Source organism: Pristis pectinata, chromosome 8, assembly GCF_009764475.1.
Source record: "Pristis pectinata isolate sPriPec2 chromosome 8, sPriPec2.1.pri, whole genome shotgun sequence".
In the NCBI taxonomy this organism is placed as follows: domain Eukaryota; kingdom Metazoa; phylum Chordata; class Chondrichthyes; order Rhinopristiformes; family Pristidae; genus Pristis; species Pristis pectinata.
Window position 1 is genome coordinate 56,072,833 of NC_067412.1, and position 20,717 is coordinate 56,093,549.

Below are 20,717 nucleotides of genomic sequence, written 5' to 3' on the forward strand. Positions count from 1 at the left end.
GCTGCAGCTGTGGGAAGAGGAAGATGGTTCTGATGCAGGGTTTCAACCTGAAATGTTGACAATTCCTCTCCTGCCTGACCCGCTGAGTTCAAGTCATAGAGCTATACGGCATGGAAAACAGGCCCCTGGGCCCAACTCACTCTTGCTGAACATGTTGCCCAATGAAGCTATTCACATTTGCCTGCAAAAAGCCTATATCCTTCTAAACCTTTCCTATCCATGTACTTGTCCAAATGTCTTTTAAACATTGGAATTGTATCCACCTCTACCACTTCCTCTGCAAGCTTGTTCCACCCACTGTGTGGGTAAAAAAAGTTGCCCCTCGGGTTCCTTTGAAATCGTTTCCCTCTCACTTTAAACCTATGTCCTCTAGTTTTGGACTCCCTGACCCTGGGGCAAAGACCATGGCAATTCACCTTATAGATGACCCTCATAATTTTATAAACCTCTATAAGGTCACCCCTCGATGTCCTTCACACCAGGGGAAAAAATTTCTAGACTATCTAGCCTCCGCTTATGACTCAAACCCTCCAGTCCCTGTAACATCCTTGTAAACCTTTTTTTTGACCTATTTTAGTTTAATGACATACTACTTATAGCAGAATGATCAGAACTGTACACAGTACTCAAAATGTGGCCTTACCAATGTCTTGTGCAGATGTAACATGACATCCCAACTCCTGTACTCAACATCCTGACCGATGAAGACAAGTGTGACAAAGGCCTTCTTCACCACCCTCTCAAACTGTGTCTACACTTTCAAGGAACTATGTACCTGCACCCCGAGGTCTCTCTGTTCTACAACACTCCCCAGGCCCTACCATTTACTGTGCAAGTCCTGCCCTGGTTACCAAATTGCAACACCTCACATTTATCTGAATTAAACTCCATCTGCCATTCCACAGAACCACAGAACAGTACAGCACAATACAGGCCCTTCAGCCCACCATGTCGTGCCAACCTTTAAACCATGCCTAAGACTATCTAACCCCTTCCTCCCACATATCCCCCCTATTTTAAATTCCTCCATATGCTTATCTAACAATCTCTTGAATTTGACCAGTGTGCCTGCCTCCACCACTACCCCAGGCAGTGCATTCCATGCCCCAACCACTGTCTGAGTAAAAAACCTCCCTCTGATATCTCCTTTGAACTTCCCACCCATTACTTTAAAGCCTTGCCCTCTTGTATTGAGCATTACTCAGACAGTGGTTCCGGATTGAACTCCATCTGCCACTTCTCAGCCCAGCTCTGCATCCTATCAATATCCCTTTGCAATCTTCAACAGTCCTCCACACTATCCACAACAACACTGACCTTTGTGTCATCTGCAAACTTGCTAACCCACCCTTTCACCCCCTCATCCAAGTCATTAATAAATATTACGAACAGTAGATGTCCCAGAACCGATCCTTGTGGGACACCGCTAGTCACAGCCCTCCAATCTGAATGTACTCCCTCCACCACAACCCTTTGCTTTCTACAGGCAATCCAATTTTGAATCCACACGGCCAAGCCTCCCTGGAGCCCATGTCCTTTGACCTTCTGAAGAAGCCTACCATGTGGAACCTTGTCAAACGCCTTACTAAGATCCATGTAGACCACATCTACTGCACTACCCTTGTAAATCTGCCTGGTCACCTCCTCAAAGAATCCTATCAGGCTTGTGAGACATGATCTTCCCTTCACAAATCCATGCTGGCTGTCCCTAATCAGTCCATGATTCTCTAAATGCTCATAGATCCTATCTCTAAGAATCCTTTCCAACAGCTTGCCCAACACAGACGTAAGGCTCACTGGTCTATAATTCCCTGGACTATCCCTAATACCTTTTTTGAATAAGGGGACAACATTTGCCACCCTCCAATCCTCCGGTACCATTCCCGTGGACAACGAGGACTCAAAGATCCTAGCCAACGGTTCAGCAATCTCCTCCCTCACCTCACGGAGCAGCCTGGGGAATATTCTGTCAGGCCCTGGGGACTTACCTGTCCTAATATTTTCTGACAGCTCCAACACATCCTCTCTCTTGATATCTACATGCTCTAGAACATTAACCTTACCAACACTGTCCTCAGCGTCATCAAGGCCCCTCTCCTTGGTGAATACTGAAGAGAAGTATTCATTGAGAACCTCACTCACTTCCACAGCTTCCAGGCACATCTTCCCACCTTTGTCTCTTATCGGTCCTACCTTTACTCGTCATCCTTCTGCTCTTCACATAAGTGAATAAAGCCTTGGGATTTTCCTTAACCCCACTCACCAAGGCCTTTTCATGTCCTTTTCTTGCTCTCCTCAGCCCCTTCTTAAGTTTCTTCCTTGCTACCCTATAATCCTCATGAGCCCTATCTGATTCTTGCTGCCTATACCTTATGTATGCTGCCTTCTTCCTCCTAACTAGTTATTCCACCTCTCTTGTCCCCCATGGTTCCTTCACCCTGCCATTCTTTCTCTGCCTCACTGAGACAAATTTATCCCTAACATCCTGTAAGAGATCCCTGAACAATGAACCCATCCCCATAGTACTTTCCCTTCAAAAATGTCATCGCAATTTACTCTCGCAAGTTCTAGCCTTACGGCCTCATAATTTGCCCTTCCTCAATTAAATATCTTTCTGTCCTCTCTGCTCCTATCCTTGTCCATGACAATGCTAAAGGTTAGGGAGCGGTGGTCACTGTCCCCCAAACTGTAGAGAGTTGTGGAAACAGCCCAGTGTGTCACAGAAACCAGCCTCCCCTCCATGGACTCTGTCTATACTTCTCGCTGCCTCGGTGAAGCAGCCAGAATAATCAAGGACTCCACCCACCCACTTGGGTCATTCTCTCTTCTCTCCTCTCCCATCAGGCAAAAGATACAGGAGACTGAGGGCACATACCACCAGGCTCAAGGACAGCTTCTATCCCACTGTAATAAGACTACTGAACAGTTCCCTTATACGATGAGATGAACTCTGACCTCACGATCTATTTTGTGACCTTGCACTTTATTGTCTACCTGCACTGCACTTTCTCTGTAGCTGTGACACTTTACTCTGTACTGCTATTGTTTTACCTGTACAACCTCAATGCACTCTGTATTAACTCAATGTAACTGCACTGTGTAATGAATTGACCTGTACAATCAGTATGCAAGACAAGTTTTTCACTGTACCTCTGTACAAGTGACAATAATAAGCCAATTCCAATATCAATACCAATGACTGCCTACACTCACAGGAATTGGCAGCTTTGCTGGTTTCCCAAGTTAACACCTGGTCCTTACTGAAATCAAAGTAGATAAAATCAGTTCATTGCAAATACGATGCCTGGATCACCCAGATGATGCAACGGTGAGGAGCAATTTGGGAGATATGTTGTTGTAGGACTCCTTGGCCCACTGGCCCAGTTGATCAAGATCCCATTGTAATCTTAGATAAGCTTCTTCACTGTCCACTACACCATCAATTTTAGTATCATCCGCAACCTTACTAACCATGCCACCTGCATTCTCTTCACCAACCCTGCACCGATCCCTATGGCACGCCACTGGTCACAGGCTTCCAGTCCTCGGCCACCATCCTCTATCTCCAACCTTCAAGCCAATTTTGTATCCATTTGGCTAACTAGCCCTGGATCCCACATGATGCCTATCATGCGGTACCTAGTCAAAAGCCTTGCTAAAGTCCATGTAGACAACATCTATCAAGCTCCCCTCATTTATCTTCTCAGTCAAATTACGAGACACTAAAAAACCATGCTGACTATCCCTAATCACTCCTTGTCTTTCCAAATGCTGGTAGATCCCTGTGTCTCAGAATCCCCTCCAATAACTTACCCACCACTGACATTAGACTCACTGGTCTGTAGTTCCCTGGCTTTTCCTTGTAGCCTTTCTTAAATAAAGGCACAACATTAGCCACCTTCCAGTCTTCTGGCACCTTGCCCATGGCTAACAATGATACAATATCTCTGCTAGGGTCCCCGCAATTTCGTCCTAGCTTCCCACAGTGTCCGAAGATGCACTTGAACAGGCCCCTGGGATTTATCCACCTATATGTGCCTCCAGCACCTCCTTTTCTGTAATGTCACTCTCTTTAAGATATCACCATTAACTTCCCTAGTTTGCTAGCATTTATATCTTTCTCCATGGTAAATGCAAATGAGAAATATCTGTTTAGGATCTTGCCCATCTCCTGTGGCTCTACACATAGATGACCTCATTGATTTTTAAGGTCCCTGTTCTCTCCCTAGTTATATCTTTTTGTTCTTAATATACCTGTAGAATCACTTTGGATTTTCCTTTACCTTATCTGTCAAAGCTATCTCATGTCCCCTTTTTTCTCCCTCCTGATTTCGCTTTCATGTACCCCTACATCCCCTATACTCCTCAAGGGATTCACTTGATCCCAGCTGCCTATACCTGGCATAGGCCTCATTTTTCTTGACCAGAGCCTCAATATCTCTTACATCCAGGGTTCCCTAATCCTGCCAGCCTTGCCCTTCATTCTAACTGGAACATGCTGACTCTGAACTCTCACTATCTCACTTTTAAAAGCCTCCCATTTACCAGATGTCCCTTTCACCTGCAAACAACCTCCCCCAATCAACTTTTGAAAGGTCCTGTCTAATACCATCAAAATTAGCCTTGCCCCTATTCATAACTTTAACTTTTGGACTAGTCCTATCCTTTTCCATAACTGTTTTAAAACTGATAGAATCATGGTCACTGGTCCCAAAATGCTTCCCCCACTAATACTTTCGTCACTTGTCCTGCCTTAATTCCCAAAAGGAGGACAAGCTTCGCCCCTTCACTAGTAGAGCTATCTACATATTGCATGAGAAATTTTTCCTGAACACACCATCCAAGCCACTATTGCAGCCCCAGTCGAGCTCCTCCAGCAGATTGTTTGTTGCTCCAGATTCCAGCATCTGCAGTTTTTAAGTATTTGTAGCATTTTCTGTTCTTATTCTCCTGAGACAGTTGGTTCCTGTCAGAAGCAAAATACTTTCAGCAAAAATGCAGGGAGTGATGATGGGTCAGCTGAACACACACTGTTACCAGAAGAAAGATTGCTTGGAAAAACAGGCCTGCTGGACACAAGTGGCCTCTGGAGAGCTGTAAATAGTAAGCAGGGTTCTCCAAGGCACACGATGATCATACAGGGAATGGTGTCAGATATGGCTGATTTTGCACCCTCTTGCTTCAGATTAGTTACTAAGTAACTGAATCTGTATGCATTGTTGGAATGCTGTACCTTTTTTCCAAAATGTGTATAAAAATGGCATGTTTTTTTTAATCTGGAAGAGCGCGTGGGCTACACCCTTGAGCTGAATGGGCCTTTCTTCTCCCTGCCACAGGTAATAAAGTACTTCCTTGTTTGACCTGGATACAGCCTTGTGTGAGTGATTCTTTTCCTCCACATAGCTTTCATCTAAATCCAGTAATTTCCCACCCTACCACATCCAGTGATCTATTTGCCCTGATTCTACCTTGGTTGAAGTTTTTAGTTTTGAATCACTAGCGTATATGGCCATTTATATTTAACAGCTAATTCAGTGTACTTAATTCAATAAATGTCTAACATAGTACTTTTGAATTAAATAAATTTGCTTGAAATAATATTGTATTGAGTATATTTTTTTAGTCTCTTGCTTTTGGTAATGGGCCCTTTCAAAGTGTGTACTAAATAGGACTCTAGAGCATTGCAGCACTGCTAGAAGGATGTTTATCCTGTTTAGGACATTGTTAAATACAGAGTTTCACACTTAATGTCACAGCAAGCTACCATGAATTACATGACATTCAGTAAAATGTTTGTTTATATAACAAAAAGAACATCCAGTCAGAACAAAGTGTAACTTCTGGCAACAAATACCAAATGCTTCATATAATTATCCTTGAGTTTAGAGGAAAGTGCTGTTTTATTTTAATTCTGCTGTTCCTGCATTTTCAAATTGGTACAAAAATTTTCCTTGTATAATTATTAATTTCATGTTTGGGAAGCATGTGGGGACAGAAACTTGGTCTTTCCCTATCTGTTTCAAAGTTTATTAAATTGTTTGTTTCATTTTATCTTCATTTGGTTGATATTGCCTATGTTTCTATATCGTATCTTCTGTGGTTGAAAAATAAATGTAGAATTAATGTTGTAAACTAATTTGAGGTGACACTTTTACCATTCCTCTTGACTGCAGAAGGTGTATGAATTGGAGAAGTAAAAGGAATCTTAAGGATAAAGAAAATATTCCTCCTCTTTTCTGTCAATCAAAAATATTCTTTATTTGTTCCTCCCTTAAAATGGTTGTGTATTTTCACTCACTTTTAAATCTCTTATTCCCTGCATTTGTCTCATCCCCAAAAATTCTCGTTATCCTGGAAACTCAGTTAAGTATAATTACCTCCGCCACAGTTGTGTTGCACTTGATGAAGATGTTCTATGAAAATGAATCTTTGACGTATCAGAAAATTGTCTGCAGCACACAAAATATATAACTAAAGTTCATCATGTATGCTATATTCTGCATCTAGTAAATCCTGTGACATTCTGGAAAATTACTCAAATTAAATGTTAATAAAGTAATTCTCACTGAAACCAAATGTGGATACATACTTGGAAATGTTATTTTTGCCCCACTGGTAAATATTCAACCCCGTGAACTGTACATGTCGCCCAACATCATGGCGTTCCACCCAATTAGATAATCAGCCAAGTAGACCACAGATGCTCTCTAAGCCCCCTACATAGTTTTTAACATATACGGCATCTTGCACACTGTAGACAATGAAGTGCCAAATATTTGGCTGGATCGCTCTGGGTTCTCTAGAGCGTCGGAGGTTGAGGAGAGACCCAGTAGAAGTATATGAGATTACAAGAGGCATAGATTGGTTAGATAGTCAGAGTCTCTTTCCCAGGGTAGAAATGTCAAATACTTCAGGACATAGCTTTAAGGTGAGGGGTGAAAGTTTAAGGGAGATGTGTGGGGCAAGTTTTTTTTTTACATAGTAAGTGGTAGATCCCTGGAACACTCTGCCAGGGATGGTGGTGGGAGCAGAGGCATTTAGACAGACGCTGGAACATGAAGGGAATGGATCGATATGGATCACGTACAGGCAAGAGGGATTAGTTTCATTTGGCATCATAGTTGGCACCGACGTCATGGGCCGGAGGGCCTGTTTCTGCGCTGTACTGCTGTATGTTCTGTGAAGCAGGCCACAAGTAGTAACAAGGTTGCAGGTAGTAAAACTAAGGCCTTGTCGGTGGACTGCCCCGATGGCCTTTTGGTACACATTGTGATAGCCTCTTCTACTATTTCTAAATTTCCCTGATGATCAGAGATGATGTAGAAACAGTTAAAAGTCATTGAGAAATAATATTTTAAAATTAAAATTATTCATAAAACATATCTTCAGTTAAAGCAAGATTATACTTATGTAAATTAAGCAAAACATATTAATGAAAGTAAAAAAAATCCACTTTAAATATCACATACCTTTTTCTTGGGTAGTCCCTCAGAATCTATGGTGACTTGTTTTGTGGGTTCTTAGAAGGCTAATGAGACTAAAATGGGAAATGCAGACTTTTCTACATGAGGGACAGGAGGTGGTTGAGGGGGTGGGTAGGTGGATAGTTTGTGACATGGTGCATTTCTTCTGTTGTTTACACAGGGTTTTTGTGCGCTTCTGACGCATGGATTCAAGGTTCTCAATACCATCCCGAACGCTCCTTCTCCACTTTAAGTGGTCGCAGTTCAGAGATTTCTAGGAGTCAGTGGAGACATTGTATTTCAAGGAGGCACTGAGCACATTCTTGAATCTTTTCCTGTCTCTACTTGGTAATCTTCTTCCATGAATAAACTTGGAACGGTGTGTCTGTTTCAGGAATCTGGTGTTGGGAAACAATGTCACTTGCCCAGTGTAACTGATTTGCATATTCTTCTAGTGAATTTTGTTAAGGCAGTGCTGGTGATATTTTTACAGTGCTTTGAGGTGCCTGCTATAGGTAATCCAGGTCTCAGAAATATATGGGAGTGCAGGGATTACTGCTTCCCAGTAGACCATGAGTTTTGTGCTGGTGCACTGTACAAATGTAATATTAATGAAACTGTCATCTTGAATAGTGGCTTTTATTTTGTGATTGAATAGAACCTTAAACCTTATGTTTGTGTTACCAGTGATAAATGTGTGTGCTTTAAAGGTTCAAAGATGAGATTTTGCAGTCATTTATATTTTTTTTAAATACTGCATTCATTCTTTGCCCTATTTCAACCTGCATTTTCAGGTTATATTAGTCCAAGTTAATCCAGGGGAGACATTCACAATCAGAACAGAAGATGGTCACATTCAGTGTATTCCAGGTAAAGATATAATGACTTTCCAAAAGCAAACAAGTACTGTTTGTTATATGAAGCATCTGTATACAATAATAATGAGAATATGATTACATTTTCTTTTCAAATAAAAATTGCTTTTGGTCAGGGGAAGTGATGGTGTGGTAGTATTATCACTGCTAGATACTCAGGGCAAAATCCTGGGGACCTGGGTTCAAATCCCATCGTAGCAGATGCTGATAAATTTGGTCTAACAGCATTGTGGGTATACCCTCACCTTACGAACTGCAGCGATTCAAGAAGGCAGCTCACCACTCCCTCACTCAGCTTGCAAAGCTGAAATCCCTTAAACGAAAAAAAATCTCCATCCCTCCTCTAATGGTTAATATGTTAACCCTCTTGAAAAAAAAATTGTCCTCTTGAACAGTGGGTGTTGAGTTTCATGCCTGACACAGTGAAAATATAATTAAAGTGAATCTGGAGTGTCGTACAGATAAGGGATGATACTTACAATTATTATTCTGAAAGTAAAACTTCTCTCAGTGAAAATGTATTTTTGTAGTTTGAATTTCACTGGTATTGGTATTGGTTTATTATTATGACATGTACCGAGATACAGTGAAAAGCGTTTGCTTTGCCTGCCATCCAGACAGATCATGTCATACATAAGTACATCAGGGCAGTAAAAAGCAAACAGAATGGAGAACATATTGTTGTAGTTACAGAGAAAATTTAGTGCATGTAGACTAATAAAGTGCAAGGGCCACGACGAGATAAACTGGGAGATTAACAGTTTACCTTTTAGCATATGAGAGGTCCATTCAAGAGTCTGATGATAGTGGGACAGAAGCTGCCCTTGAGTCAGGTGAAGATTTTAACTTGTATTCTGACATAATTCAATCTGTGTTTTGTTGATGGGAGAGAATGAGAAGGCATAAAACTGGAATTGGATATCTTACCAGTTAAAGCAGTTATTTTTCATCTTCTATTGTTTGCTCAAGGGTGCACAATCGAAGTGATTGTGCATTATTTCTGCGTAAGTTGCTGGAGAAGAATCATTCCCTTAAAGTTCTTTAGACCCTGCAGATCTAAGCAGTGTCCCATGGTGGTTGCAGGATATTTTGCAGACATAGAGTTCAAAGATCTAAGGAAATCAAAAGAGTAATCATTATTCCTGCTGATCTAGGGACCTGCAGGTGAAACAAGATGAGAAAGGACAACCAAAATGACTGAACAATTACAAACATGCTAGTGGTTGACATGCTTTTAATTTGCTAATTTCTATTTGCTCTTTCTACATTGTGTCATATGATAGCTTGAGTAATTAACCACTCAGCTTTGAACCAAGTTAGTGAATTGTTGAAACTGTCCCTGGCGACATGTAGATGCATTATAGGTTAGGCTAATGCAATTAATCAACAATTATGTATTCAGAGATGGGAAATACCAGAAAAAAAATCAGGAAAAGGATTTCTATTAAGTGCAGTATGCAGAGGGTTTGCTTTGCTGTATGTTGGTTTGTTTTCACAAATGTTACTGTTTAATATTTATTTTTTTAGGTCCTGCTCATGTTCCCATGATGTCACCAAATGGCTCCATGCCTCCAATTTATGTGCCCCCTGGTTATGTTTCACAGGTACTGTGCATTTCTAACACTACAAGATTTCCAGTGGCAACTACCAATTTGAGTTCTTTTTCTCTTTGTCCCAAATACAAATTAAGTAATAAAAATGAATGTATAAACTTTTTTAACCAATTTGGCAAGGTTCAGTGGCTTTTACTTGAGCACTTGAACATGCTAGTCATAATTAGATATGCATGACTCTGAGGAACATAATTATGCTCATTTCAAAATATAAAATGTGAACACTACAAAGACAACTAATGGAATAAGCATTTTCAGTTAGGAAGTTAAACATTAATGTGATTCAGGAGTCCATGTTTAACATGGGCAGAGCAAGTATTCCTTTGGAAAGCTTAGATAACAGCATGAAAGATCTAACTTGATATTAGGCATCATTAAAACATAATTAGAACAAGTATATTAAAAATAATTGTGAATCGTGGATGTATTCAATGGAAACTTCTATTTAGAGCACATCATAAAACCAATATACAGCAGACATTGGATATCTGATTTTAGAACTGAAAATTTTAGAAATAGTAAGCAGATCATGCAGCGTCCGTGGAGAGAGAAATGGGGTTATCATCATCAGGACAGCGGCATTTCATAAGAACCAAAGACTAGCAGCTTAGAGCACTATTGTCTATGTTTTTCCAGCAATGTGTAATTTCTATATTTCACCAGCTAAAATTTCTCAATAAGAAGATGAAAGTGTATTAAAGTAGAATGGAACATTTGAAGTGGAAAGTACTTATAACGTAATCATCACCACTGTTACATTGCCCCTTTAAATTTAGGCTCCTATTGGATACAATATAGTGAATTAATGTAATAGTGCAGATGTTCTTAAGAGAGTGCAAAGGCCCTTCTTTATAAATGCTTTAAGAGTCATAGAGTACTATAGCACAGAATCCGGCCCTTCAGCCCAAATTGTCCCTGCCAAACAAGATGCTTTCCTGAGCTAGTCCCATTTGCCTGTGTTTGGCCCATATCCCTCGAAACCTTTCCTACCAATGAACTGCCCAAATGCCTTTTAAACATTGTAAATGTACCCACCTCTACCACTTTCTCAGGCAGCTAGTTCTATATATCCACCATGCTCTGGAAAAACTTGCCCCTCAGTTCCTCTCTAAATCTTTCCCCTCTCACCATAAACCTATGCCCTCTAGTTTCAGACTCCTCTACTCTGAGGAAGAAGACTTTGACCATCCTCCTTATCAATGTTCCACAGCCTCCTTCACTCCAGGGAAAGCAGTCCCAGCCTGTCCAGTTTCTCCTTATAACTCAAGCCCACCAGTCCAGGCAATTTCCTTGTGAATCTTTTCTGAACCCTCTTTCACTTAATCACATCCTTCCTATAGTATGGTAACCAGAACTGCACACAATTCTCCAAGTGCCAATAGAGAAGTATTGTAATAGTAGCGAAGGGTATTGGTGAGGCCACTCCTTGAGTACTGTGCACAGTTTTAGTCACGTCATTTTAAAAAAAGGTAAACTGGCATCGAGGCAGTCCAAAAGAGATTCAGTAGGCTTTTTCCTGCGATGAGATAGTTGTCCTATCTTAAGCAGCTAAAGGAATTAGATTTATATTCTTTGTAGTTTAGAAGAATAAGTGGTGATCTTAAGAAAACATATAAGATCCTAGAGGTCATGACAGGTTAGTAGTTGAAATGTTTCCACTAGAGGAAGAAACCCAGATGAGGAACATGGTTGGATGATTAGGGGATGGTAATTTAAAACTGAGGTGTACAGGAACTACTTCTCACAGAGAGTTGTGAATCACTGGAACTTTCTACCCTGAAGGGTTGTGGACAGTAGATTCCTGGCAGTATTTAAAGAGGAAGTAGATAAATTTTTGAAATATTGTGGAATTGATGGCTGTGGGGAACTGGCACAGAAGTGGAGATGAGGCCTGGGGCAGATCAGCATTGATCACATTGTATGGTGGGGCAGCCTTGAGGAACCGAATGGCCTAATCTTGGCCAACTCCTGCTTCTGTTTCTTAATCTAATTGCCCTTGGGTAACCAAAACCAGCATGTAAATAGTCCATGGTATTCAATACAGTAAAATTCCAATAATCCAGCATTTGATTGTAAGGAATTCCTGATGGTCCAGCATCTGGCTCACTCATTAGTCTGGAATATGAGCTGCAGGTCCAAAGTGCAAGCAGAGTGTGTGGCCAGAATTGGGGTTCCAGATTGCAGCTGGGGCTGGGGTCTGGACTGTGGGATCTGGAACAGTAGGGGTCAGGAACATAGATAGGTTTATGGCCAGAGTCCAGAGGTCTTGTATATTTCCTGCTCCTTTTGAACTCACTGGATTCACAAACATTCTTGTGTAACATGTAAATGAAGTGAAATAAAGATGTGTAAATCTGCTAGTCTGGCACCATCAATGTCCCAAAATTGCCAGATTATTGGAATTTAACTATGTTCAGAAGGGATTGGCAAAAGGAAAAGGAGGTAAGGTAGCACAGTTAATCAGGGATGAAATTAGTCAGAAATGATCTTGGCTCAGCAGACCATATGAACAAATCAGCAACAGTTTGAGTGGAGCTAAGAAGTAGAATGGGGTACAAAACATTGATGGAACGTTCATAGGCCTCTGAGTAATAGTTGCAATCTGGAGCAGAATAAATAGATGATATCGGTGCTGCATTTTTTTTAATGTTCATGTTTGGGATCTGGGTGGTTGTTGCTGGCAAGACCAGCAGTTAATGTCCATCCTTAATTGGTCCCAGCATGCCTTTCTGCACTCCTCATTAAACCAGGGTTTATCCCCTGGCTTGATAGTAATGCTAGAGGTAGACATGTGCAGGGCCACAAGGTTACAGATTGGGCAAGTGTACATTGCTGTCACTGCTGATGGTCCACGTGATGAAAGGTGTCCTCATGTGAAAACGAGACCCCTACTGTTCCAGCCATAGGTAGTTTTCCCTGATTGTAAAGGAAGTTTGGGTAGTAACAACATCAGTTTATGGATTTCATTTTATTAATGATGGATCTTTTACTTTCTTTTGAAGTGAGGAGTTGCAGTGCTAAAGTTCACTTTACTATGTAGTAATGTTTGTTTACTTAGGAAACACAACCAGAAAGTCAACAAGTGCTGCCCAGTTACCATATCTAAAACTTGCAGAGCTTCAGATGTTACCTCACATGGATCCTTGTATATTTTTATATACATAGCCTGCCCAGAGTATACTGTATGAGTACTTCTAGTTTCTGTGCACTGTTTGTGGCTGGGGAAATAGTTTAAACTTTTCAATTCCACCTCCCTCATTTATCGTGAGGGTAAACCTGTAACAAACCCATCAGATCTATGTAAAACTCACTTTGGATTTTAATCTTAATACACAATAAGAAGAAATAAACTGGGACCGTAGTGCTGTCTCATTTACATCTTTGTACCAGATCACTAGTCAGAAGTGGCAGCCTGTGTCAGAGTTTAAATGAAATACTTTTAATAAATAAAATATTTCTATGGTGCTTCAAGACATCCTAAGAAATTTAATCAGCTGAACAACTTTGAAATAATGCAATATAGGAAAAACAGTAACAGTAAACATAATGCATGGTCACAAGGTCACAAAGCATGCAGCACAGGGTGAAACTATCAAGGCCAAGCAAGAGAAATCCAACTGGTACCAAATCCTTGCCCTCTTCCCATAGCCCAACAATTTTCTTTCCTTTCGAGTACTCATCCAGTTTCCTTTTGAAGACCACGATTAAATCTGTCTGCACCATTCCTATCGTGAGTGCATTCCAGTTCCTAACCTGCATCAACAAATCTTATTATCTGTTTTTGTTTATTTTGTCAATCAACTTCTGTGCCATCTGAATATTGACCCTTCCTCTTTCTATCTACACTCCAGTATTCCAGTACCTCAACTGTGGCTAAAGATGGTCCATATCCCTCGATTCCCTGCCTGTACATGTATCTAAGTGTCTCTTAAGCATTGCTATCATATCTGCTTCTACCACCTCGTTTGGCAACATGTTCCAGACACCTAGCACTCTGTGTAGAAAAAAAACTTGCCTCACACATCTCCTTTAAACTTTCCTCCCCTCAACTTAATCCTTTGCCCTCTAGTATTTGATACTTCCACCCTCAACCCTCCAGTCACTGATGCTCCAGAGAAAACAATCCAAGGTTGCCCAACCTCTCCCCATAGTGAATACACTCCAAGTCCAGGCAACATTGTAGCGTACCTCTTCTGTACCCTCTCCAAAACCTCCACAGCCTTCCTGTAGTGTAATAACCAGAACTGCACACAATACTCCAAACCAAACTTTTGTACAGCTGCAACATGACTTACCAACTTTTATACTTAATGCCTTGATCGATGAAGGCAAGCATGCCATACGCCTCTTTAACCATGCTATCTACTTGTGTTGCTACTTTCAGGGAGCTATAGAGGTGCACCCCAAGATCCCTCTGTATACCAATGCTCCTAAACATCCTGCCATTTACTGTATACTTTCCTCTTGCATTTGACTTCCCAAATGCAACATCTCACACTTTTCCGCATTAAACTCCATCCGCCATTTCTCCATTCACATTTCCAACTGGTCTATATCCTGCTGCTTCCTTCGACAACCTTCCTCATTATCCACAGCTCCACTGATTTTTGTGTCATCTGCAAACTTACTAATTAGAATACTTACATTTTCATCCAAAGTTATTTGTACATATTACAAATAACAAAGGTCCCAGCACTGATCCTTGCAGAATACCACTGGTCACAGACCTCCAGTTAGAAGTGGAGGTTAGAAATGCACCCTTCCATTACTACCCTTTGTCTTCTGTGACCAAGCCAATTTTGTATCCAACTTATAAACTTATCGTGGATCCCATGTGACTTAATCTTCTAGACCAGCCTACCGTAAGGGATCTTTTCAGATGTTCTACTGAAGTCAGTGTAGACAACATCTACTGGCCTACCCTCATCCTTGAGTAGACCTGCCCTTTCCCCAACTATCCCCAATATAAATTGCCTTTGGATTCTCCTTAATCCTACTTGCCAAAGATGCTTCGTAGCCCATTTCAGCTTCTCCTGATTCCTTGTTTGTGCTCTCCTGCTTCCTTTATATTCTCCAAGGACTTTGTCCAATTTCTGCTCCCTAAACCTTACATATGCCTTCTTTCTCTTTTTGACTGAATTTACAATATCCCGTCATCCAAGGTTCCCAGATCTTGCCATCCTTATCTTTTGTCCTCATGGGAACATCCTGAACTCTGATCAGCTGGTCTTTAGCAGACTCCCTAATGTCAGATGTAGATTTACCCTCAAACGGCTGCTTCCAATTTACTTTCCTGCCTAATACTGTTGTAATTAGCCATCCCTCAATTTCGCACTTCCACCTGAGGATCAGTTTAATCCTTGTCAATCGCCGTCTTAAAACATACGGAATTATGGTATGAAATGAATAGAGAGACAGGTCAAAGAGAAAGGTGGAATAAGGCAACTCGGAGAATTTTATTTATATTACCTTTAAACCGCAAAGTTTTTGTTAAAGTTAGGTTAATATTTTACTAACTTTACAAATACATCCCAAATAGCAAAAGTGGATTATAGTTTTGGTTTACTTTTAAAAAGACAAAACAATTTATGTTTTCCAGGTAATAGAAGAAAACGGTGTTCGAAGGGTTGTTGTGTTGCCACACTCAGCAGAATTCCACCCCAGTAACCATCCCAATATGCATACCTCTCTATCTCACGTGCCGCAGTACATGCACCATCACCCTGCTTTGATACCCCATCCTCAAGTTTATGCACCAGTAACAGGAACGGGGGATATCCCTCCACAGTTCATTCCTCAGCATAGTCCACCATCCCATGTTTTTGCAGATCAAGGTAGGTGCACACACTAAGATGTTACAATTACAAATTTCCTGTTAAAGTTCGTATCTGTGAAGTACAAAAGTGGGAAAATCCAAATAACTTTTCTTTGTTAAGCAGAAATATAGTGCTTACTTGATTTTGGGACGGGGGTGGTGGGGGGTTAGGGTTACAGGCAGAAGGTGGGAGAATGGGGTTGAGAGAAAAGCAGTCAGCCGTGATTGAATGGTGGAGCAGAGTCAATGGGCCAAATGACCTAATTCTGCTCCTACATCGTATGGACATTAAATATGATTAAGACTGGTAAGTTGTCTACATGGAATTCAGTGAAGCATTTGAAAAAGTCCTTTACAGTAGGCTAGTCCAGAAGAGTAATTCACATGGGATCCACAGTGAGTTGATAAATTGGATACAAAATTGGCTTGGTCATAGAAGACAAAGGGTAGTGATGGAAGGGTGCATTTCTGACCGGAGGTCTGTGACCAGTGGTATTCCACAAGGATCAGTGCTGGGACCTTTGTTATTTGTAATATATACAAATAACTTTGGATGAAAATGTAAGTATTCTAATTAGTAAATTTGCAGATGAAACAAAAATCAGTGGAGCTGTGGATAATGAGGAAGGTTGTCAAAGAAAGCAGCAGGATATAGGTGCACTAATAGTGTAGTAGTGTTATGAATCTGAAATTTAACACACTACTTTTTGCAAGTCATTGATAGTTAACAATTCACCAGCTCTATGTGGGTAATCTGTAAAGCTAATAATTGTTGTGGCCGATTTACTCAGAAGTCGGCTGTAATTAGGATGTTTCCAGAAGAGAGATACACACAGAAAAACAAACCAGGAGTAATCAAATCAGCTGATAGAAAAGCAATATAGACCATCAGTTTAATCCTGGTGGCGGGGAGAATTACAGAAACAATGATAAGGCTGGAACTATGAGTCACTTGGACAAGTGTAAATTGATCAGAGAAAGCCAGCATGAACTTGTGGAGGAAAATTGTGTTGAACTTACTTGATTATGTTTTTTGATGCAGTATCAAATAGGGTTGTAGAGTCTTACAGTTATACAGCACTGAAACAGGTTTTTCAGCCCAACTCGTCCATGCTGACCAAAGTGTCTATCTGAGCTAGTCCCATATGCCTGCGTTTGGGCCGTATGCCTCTAAACCTTTTCTATCCATGAACCTGTCCAAATGTCTTTAGATGAGGTAAATGTTGATGAGGTAAATGTGGTTAATATATATAATATACATATGGATTACTAAGAATATTTGATAAAATGCAATTTAATGGACGTCATAAAGGTCGAAGGCCTTGGAATAAATGAGGCATTGGTAGAAAATTAGCTAAGCAATAGGAAAAACAGCAGAAGTAATGAAAGCTTGTCTTTTTTTGATCAGATGGAAGTGTACGGTGCAGTTCTTCCAAGTCTCTGTATTGGGACCACTGCTTTTCTTAATATATATTAATGAATTAATCTTGGGTGTACTGGGAAAAATTTTGAAATTTACAGATGACGGAAAACCTGGAGGTGTAGCAAACTTAAGGAGCAATTACAGTCTTCAAAAACTTGTGGATGGATAGACGGCAGATAAAATTTAATGCTGAGAAATGCAAAATGTTGGGTTTTGGTAGGAAGAATGAGAATTGGCAATATAAAACAGGACACAATTCTAAAAGGAGGACAGAACCGAAAGATCTTGGGATATGTGCACAATTCATTGAAAGTGGTTGAGAAAGTTGTTCATAAACAGACTTGATCCTGGGTTATTTAATTGTAATATACTGGACAAGGGCAAGGAAGTCACAATAAGGCACTGGTGCAGCCACAACTGACGAATTGTATCCAGTTCTGGGTGGTGCACTTTAGGAAAGATAGGAAGGGTTTAAAATTTGCAGAAGAGCTTTATTAAAATGATTCCAGGAAAGGGGGACTTCAGTTATGTGGATAGAAAAACCCAGCTTTTCAATCTCCTTGGAACAGGGAGGTTGTGATGTTACAAGTAAATAAATGAAAAAAAAAGCCAAGGCAGAATTAGAGCAGGGATGTCATTGACACTACAGTATAAAACCCTCATTAGGTCAAAAGTTAGACTGCAGCATTCATTTCTGTTTATAGGAAGAATGTAAGAGCAGTAGAGAGGAAATTTATGAGAATACCATCAGAGCAGAGATGATTTAGTTTTCTTGTCAATGAACAGGTCTGCAATTGTTGGAGAAAGAATTGTTTCTTCAGAAGATTTAATCCAAGTTTATAAAATTGAGTGGACAAGGTGGTTTATTAGGAAAGGTTATACCAGTCAGTAAGGGTCATTGGAATAAAATAATTTATGGAAAGAAATGTGGAAGAGGATAGTGGAGGAAATTATTTTCAAAGGATGGTAGCAGTTTGGAGTTCACTGTCTGAAAGGGCAATAATGGCAGAAAGTTCATCACACTTGCAAGGTAAGTGGTTGAACATTTGATGTGCTGTAGTCTAAAAAGCTATGGACCAAGATATGAAAAATGTCATAGAATCATAAAGTTGTACAGCACAGAAACAGATCCTTCGGTCCACCAGGTCCATACCAACCATTTTGCCCATCCACACCAATCCCATTTGCCCACATTAGGTCTGTATCCTTCTGTGTCTTGCCTACGTAAGTGCTTGTCTAAATGTCTCTTAAATGTAGTGATTATGTCTGACTCCACCACCTCATCTGGCAGTGAGCTCCAAATATCAATCACTTTCTGTGTAAAAAAAAAACTTTCTCCTCAAATAGTTTTTGATACTACTATCATGGGGGGAAAAGATTCTATCTACCCTATCTATGTTTCTTATAATTTTATGAACCTACATCAAGTCACCCCTTAGCCTCCTTTGCTCCAGGGAAAACAAGCCCAGCCTATCCAATCTTTTTCCATGACTAAAGTTCTTCAATCTAGGCAATATCCTGGTGAATCTTCTCTGCACCCTCTCCAATGCAGCCACATCCTTTCTACAGTGTGGTGACCGGAGCTGCACACAATACTCCAAGTGTGGTCCTTAACTCCTTACTATTTACTGTACATGTTCTACCCCTATTTGACTTCTCAAAATGCATCACGCAAAATGTAAAATGTGAACGTCACTGAGACTGAATAGCTCTTTTCCAGATGGCATGAACGCCGTGCATGAATGACTTTTCAAAGTGGCATGTTTAAATAAAAAGTGCCAAAATAATTAGAAGGGTGGTACAAGAACAGAAATCGTCACTATTAAGGAAGGTTGAATAGGTTTGTACTTCTTGCTTTGGGAAAGAAGACTTGGGTGAGGTCTGTTGATAGAGATGTGTAAATGGTTTTATTTCCCCGTTGACAAAAACATTCATAAATTTTCCACTATGGAAGAGTGTCTACATTGGAGCCATGAATACAAGGCAGTTATGAATCAAATAGAAAAATGACAATAAATTTCTGTACTGAGGATGGTTAAAATATGGAATCTGCTATCCTAGAAAGTGATTGAGGTAAGTAGTTTAAATACAAAAGGAAACCTGATGAGTACTTGGGGGAGAAAAAAAGGCAAAAAAAAGGACTTGCCGAAAGGCAGAAGGTGAATTAGGTGGAATGGAATACAAGCTTCATTTCAAGATTATTGGGCCCAATGTCTGTTTTCTACTTTGCATTTTCTATGCAATAAAAAGTAACTAGTGTATCCATCTTATTTTTGTCATCTTTTGTCTTCTGTGGCCTACTGAAGAAGCTGACATTATTTTATATAGACCTGTTCATTCCCAGATGATAGATGCAGACTCATTCATGGAGGTCAGTGAGTTCAGTGCAATTCAACCATTAATAACCCTCAAAAGGAAATTATGTTAAGGTTTTTTATTTTGTGTTTCTGGTAATTTTGTTATATTGACATTCTACGTCCTCATTTTAACTTAGCCGAGGAAAGGGATCAAATCTGAACTTAAACATTCCTTGGGTGTTTGCTTTATCTTCCACATGCCTTTCAAATCTCACAGCAAGAGTAGCTCATTTTCCACTAGATATCCTGGTTTATCTATGGTCTGTAATTCTTAGGATGTACTTTGCAAGTCTCACAAGAAGTCTGCTTAAGGTCTGCACTTGAATTCCCATAGCAACTTTCCTAAATACTTTAGGATGTATTTCATAGAGGAAGTGTAATCACGGCTCACTTGGGTTAAAATAAATAGTACTGAACAATATACTAAGAGATAAATTGTAATGATTACAATTCATACTATTCAAAGCAGCATGAGGGTTGAAGATGTGATGGCATACAAAATAATTAAATGTTTTTCATTAAATGCTACACGATGATAGATCCAAAATAAAACTTTGTGTTAATTCTCAACCAGCCTTTTAAATGGAATCTAATGTCATTTGAGTGAAATTGGCTTTTCAAGGCTCAAGTTTGGCAGCACTTATCATTGTAACTTTCCTACTATCAAAAACAAATAGGGTTTGAGAAGATGGGGATGAAAATAAAATTAAACAAAATAAAAGTAGTGACGGGGTTGCAGCTTAGGCACGTAATACAATGTAGTGTCACCAACTATTAATTTGTTTCATCCCATTGATTATTTTCTGCACCTTACTTTCTTGTAGAATCCTGCACGGCACATGGAAGGTCAAATTTCAACCACAGAGATGAAAGGACTGCTAAGGCACATGAACGTTTGCAAAAAAGACTTAAGGATAGACAAATAGGAGGGCAGAAAGATAAATCTAACAGCCCCCCATCATCTCCACATAAAAATCATTCAAGTTCATCCACAGACATACAAAATGGATATGGAAAGGGAGAACCTACGTATGGTGTCACAGAAATTGCAACAGAACCAAAGTCTGGAAAAGCAAGCAGCCCACAAGTCAATTCAGAGGGTGGAGGTAAGAATTTGTAATCAGTTCCTTGATTACACTGGAAATGTGCAAGCAAGTGACAAAATTTTGAC

The 20,717-nt window shown here is 40.1% G+C and overlaps 1 protein-coding gene across 1 annotated transcript in view; it reads left to right on the top strand.

The window, feature by feature from the left end:
- Positions 1 to 20,717, top strand: part of LOC127573137 (fibronectin type-III domain-containing protein 3A-like) — a 144,314-nt gene that overhangs the window by 53,487 nt on the left and 70,110 nt on the right. The window contains exons 3-6 of the mRNA XM_052021068.1: positions 8,258 to 8,333; positions 9,866 to 9,942; positions 15,551 to 15,785; positions 20,371 to 20,652. Coding sequence (XP_051877028.1) covers positions 8,258 to 8,333; positions 9,866 to 9,942; positions 15,551 to 15,785; positions 20,371 to 20,652 — 670 coding nt within the window. The remainder of the gene's footprint in view (positions 1 to 8,257; positions 8,334 to 9,865; positions 9,943 to 15,550; positions 15,786 to 20,370; positions 20,653 to 20,717) is intronic.